Source organism: Merops nubicus, unplaced genomic scaffold (genome assembly GCF_000691845.1).
Source record: "Merops nubicus isolate BGI_N331 unplaced genomic scaffold, ASM69184v1 scaffold27230, whole genome shotgun sequence".
Classification (NCBI taxonomy): Eukaryota; Metazoa; Chordata; class Aves; order Coraciiformes; family Meropidae; genus Merops; species Merops nubicus.
The window spans coordinates 1-3794 of record NW_008582607.1 but is presented as its reverse complement, the minus strand read 5'-3'; the positions used below and the strand labels follow the sequence as shown (position 1 = coordinate 3794).

Sequence of the window (3794 nt, the reverse complement as noted above, 5' to 3'; positions counted from 1 at the left end):
AAGAGTGTGAGTGCTGCATAAAGTCTCTTCCCCTCCAGGAGGCAGGACAGATACAGGAGGTCATGACAAGCAGCAACACTGTTGGCACAGACAAGCAGCATGCACTCCCCACAACTCGCCATAGGCAGGGAGCAAAGTCCTTGTCCCCTGGTAAGCTCTTCTCCAAGCCAGACCATTCAGCCACTCAGCAAGGGCAGCCCTTAGCTTGTCTCTGCAACAGGACAGTTCAAGGAACCAATCTCAGCCAGGGCTTCCTTACTCCTGTGAGTACCCTTCACATTCTAAAAGATACTTGTGCCCTCCACTGGCCTCTCTCTGCTCTCATGCACACCCTGGCAGCTCACCCAAGCCCAGCTCTCCTCCAAGTGCCTTGGGATTCTGAGCCCCATCTGCCTGAAGTCTTGAGAGCCAAGAAGAACCATGGGACAAGCTGCCCCGGCACTGCAGAGGCCAGCTCGGTCTCAACGGAGAGGTTTGAATGCCAGGATGCCCCTCAAGATGCTCAGCAGTGGCACTAGCTGCCTGGCGGGTGTAAAGCTGGCAGGATGCTGCTCCCAGTAACGCAAACAAATCCCTGGGGAAAGGACAGATGCACAAGTGCAACCCCAGTAGACTCCCTGGCAGTCCTGTCTGCCACTGCCTGCCATCTCTGCACTCACAGCAGGACACAGGGCCTGCCACCTGTGTCTGCTGGCCTAGGAACAGGACAGGAAAACAATCCCCTAAAGCCAAGCAAGATGCCCTGAGCTGCTGCTTTGCGTCCCCCTGCCCCGCTTTGTCCGGAGGAAAGTGTGCACAGAGCACCTCCCAGGTCACGGCCACACATCCATCTGCAGCCAGCTCCTACCTGTGACACGGCGACAATGTTGGCAGCATAGGGTGGCAGGTCGTACTTGCACTCCCGGCAGATCTTCTTCAGGGTGGAGACGCTGGAGATAGAGAGCTCAGGGTTGCCCAAGGCTTGGAGCACCAGCGGCAACACGTTGTTGATCATGACGGGGTGATCAGCCAGCCACTCCGACAGGGCCCCTGCGCACACAGACGGGGTCAGACCGCGGGGCCGTGCCGGGGGCTCTCGCTCCCCATGTCAGGGGACGCTCAGCTTCACTCTTCACCAGTGTTACTGCTGGACAGGAGGGGTCCCAGAGAGGGTCCCCTCCCCGGCCCAGCCTGTGTGCGAGCAAAGGCCTCACCGATAGTGAACATGACGGTGTCGGCGAGCTGCACATTGCTGATGCTGATCCGGGGAATGAGGCCGATCAGCCCTGGCACCACGTCTGAGTAGTTCACGTCGATGGTCTCGGCAATGGACTGGAAGCCGTAGAGCAAGGCCTCCGTGTGCTGACAGGGTGACAGAGGCACTGTCAGAGCCACACAGGCAACCCTGACGCCCACCCCAGCCTCAGCTCCAGGCACTAGCTCAGGCACCCCGCCAGTGGCTGAGGAGGCTGGTTCCTAGGCAGCGCCCAGGACAGGGAGGCAGAAGACCTGTTCCTCTCTCCAGCAAGATCCCAGAGAGCCTGCACGTGTGTTGGCAAGGTGGCCATGCTCCTCACGCCTGTCATGTGCCTTTGCTCTCAAAAACCCCACGGCAAGGATAGGTCCCCAAGAGGCTGACAGCCGTCAGCCTGGCACCCAGGTCACCTCACTCACCTGCCACGAGGACGGCTGCTCTGTGTTGGTCAGGAGACGTCCCAGTTTGTCATAGAGGCTGCTCAGGAGCTCAGCGCCCAGCATCTCATACACATACATCAGCGTGTCAGAGATGTCCACCCTGCAGAGAACACAGCCGGTCTCCAAGTGCTCTCCCCATCCCCTACAGTGTGCTCCAGGCATGGACACGATACTTTTCCCACTGCTGCCCTGCACAACACACTGCCCCAGCTCAACATCAAGTGCTCCCAAGGCAGGGCAACTGGTGCCATGACAAAACTCCAGCTCGTTTCCATAACACCACCACAGCTAGAACAAATCTTGGTGGAAGGAATCTCTTCTGTGTCCCTCCTTGGGTATTCCCACAGCACTCAGTCTTCAGGGTGGCAGGATGCTACCTGCATCCTTGCCTGCCAAGCAAACCCAAACCTCCCAGCTGTACCTGTATATCCGAAACTGCTCCTTCTCATCCGAAGACCAGAAGCCATACTCCTCATCAGAGGGGAACTGGGCTTTGTGCAGCAGCACATCCACCAGCTGGAAGTAGACAGGCCTGTAGACCTGCTGGTACACCGCCTGCTTGTCTGGCTCAAAGGAGAGGATGTCATCCTGGCAGCAGGAGGAGGAATACATCAGGTGTTGCAGGGGAAAGAAAATGGAGCTAGCATGCCTGCTGCATAGAGGACTCAGAGACACCTCCTAGGGTTGGCCAGACCTGCCATGCCCTGGAGGTTGTGTTTCCAGCTCCCCAAGGACCACCTGATGGCGAACCCTTCTGCAGCAGCAGCCTTATCTGGAGGCAAGATGCCAGAAGCTCCAGCAGCTGGGTGGACCCTCGAGCATTGGAGGACAGCATGGTTACTGTGGGGTGGCACTGCCCTGCCTTGTCCTAGCCTTGGGAGCATGCCTGCATGAGGAGAGCATGTGCCTCAGGCTCTGCAGGGCAGGCTGGGATGGGTGCCTGGGAAGCACAGCACTCTCCTGCCTGCACCCGTATCCTCAGACCCACCCGAGAAGCAGCAAGAGGAGGTGGGAGCCTTGGCCTTGCCCCATGCAGTGGAGGAGCTGCCAGCACAGTGCCAACATCACCTCCTTCCCTGCCCACGCTCAGCCATGCCACATCGGATTGCGGAGGAATGGAGCTGCGTGGAGGAGCAGGGGCTAAAAATAGAGCACGATGTGGCAGGGCTGCTCTGCTGGCGCAGGGAGCACTGGCCCTGGGAGAGGGGCCCCACACCGGGCAGCCACTAGCAGCCCCCCTCCTTTCTCTTTCCTCCTCTGAGAGAGCAGCAGGGTCTAGCCTGCAGTAAGCCAGCAGACGCTCTGCTCCCTGCCTGCAGCCGGTGCAGCCACGCAGCATGCAGCTAAACAACCAGGTCTGCTGCTGGAAAAAAAAAATAGCATGAAGTTTTAATTAGTTATTTTAATGAGGCCCATAAAGGCTGTCTCAGACTTCCAAGGAAGGCTGGGGGTGGAAAAAGCAAGCCACAGGGCCAGCATTTCTGAGGTCTGCACCCTGTGGTGGCTGCAGGTGCAGGGCAAGGAGCAGAGACATTGGAAATCCCTGGGGACCAAACGCAGCCCAGTCCCCATGCACTGGTGCTTCCAGCTCTGCCTGGAGTGCAGGATCCAGGCAGACTGCCTCATGATGACCACTGACCTGCAATGTGTACCAGAAAGTAAGCGTCAAGGAGCTGGTGGTTTCATTGACCGGGTAGTGCCCAGGGATGCCAGTGCAGAACATGATCATGTTGACCAGGGCCAGGAAGCTCTGCCAGTGCTCCACCTGGTCCAGGAGAGCCCTGGGGAGCAGAGAGCACGGTCAGAGTGGCACCACCGCCTGGCTCTGTGCCCTGACACACATCGCTGGGTGTCAGACGGGCCCTGGACAAAGCAGGATGAGGAGAACAGTGGGCTGCTCCAAGCTCACTCCCTCTGCTGGGGACAGTCTCCAGCACTCACCGGGAGTGGTTCTCCCCCAAGGCCACAGCGATGCGGCAGATCCCGTGCGACGTCTCCATGTCCCCGCTCTGGACCGCCTGGCGCAGCTGCTCCTGGAGCCCCAGCACAGGTGGGATGAGCTTCAGGAGGGTGTTCACGTACCTGCAAGCACAGCCCAAATCAGCACCAGGCATGGCCTG

General features: G+C 59.0%; 1 protein-coding gene across 1 annotated transcript in view; it reads right to left on the bottom strand.

Moving 5' to 3' along the window:
• Positions 1–3788, bottom strand: part of IPO13 (importin 13) — a gene marked incomplete at its 3' end in the record, with an annotated part of 14769 nt that extends 10981 nt beyond the window's left edge. Inside the window, exons 1-6 of the mRNA XM_008938196.1 lie at positions 3616–3788; positions 3314–3455; positions 2096–2262; positions 1654–1774; positions 1194–1341; positions 844–1029 (exon numbers count right to left, since the gene is read on the bottom strand). Of these exons, the coding sequence (XP_008936444.1) occupies positions 844–1029; positions 1194–1341; positions 1654–1774; positions 2096–2262; positions 3314–3455; positions 3616–3788 (937 nt within the window). The remainder of the gene's footprint in view (positions 1–843; positions 1030–1193; positions 1342–1653; positions 1775–2095; positions 2263–3313; positions 3456–3615) is intronic.
• Positions 3789–3794: the final 6 nt, after the last annotated feature.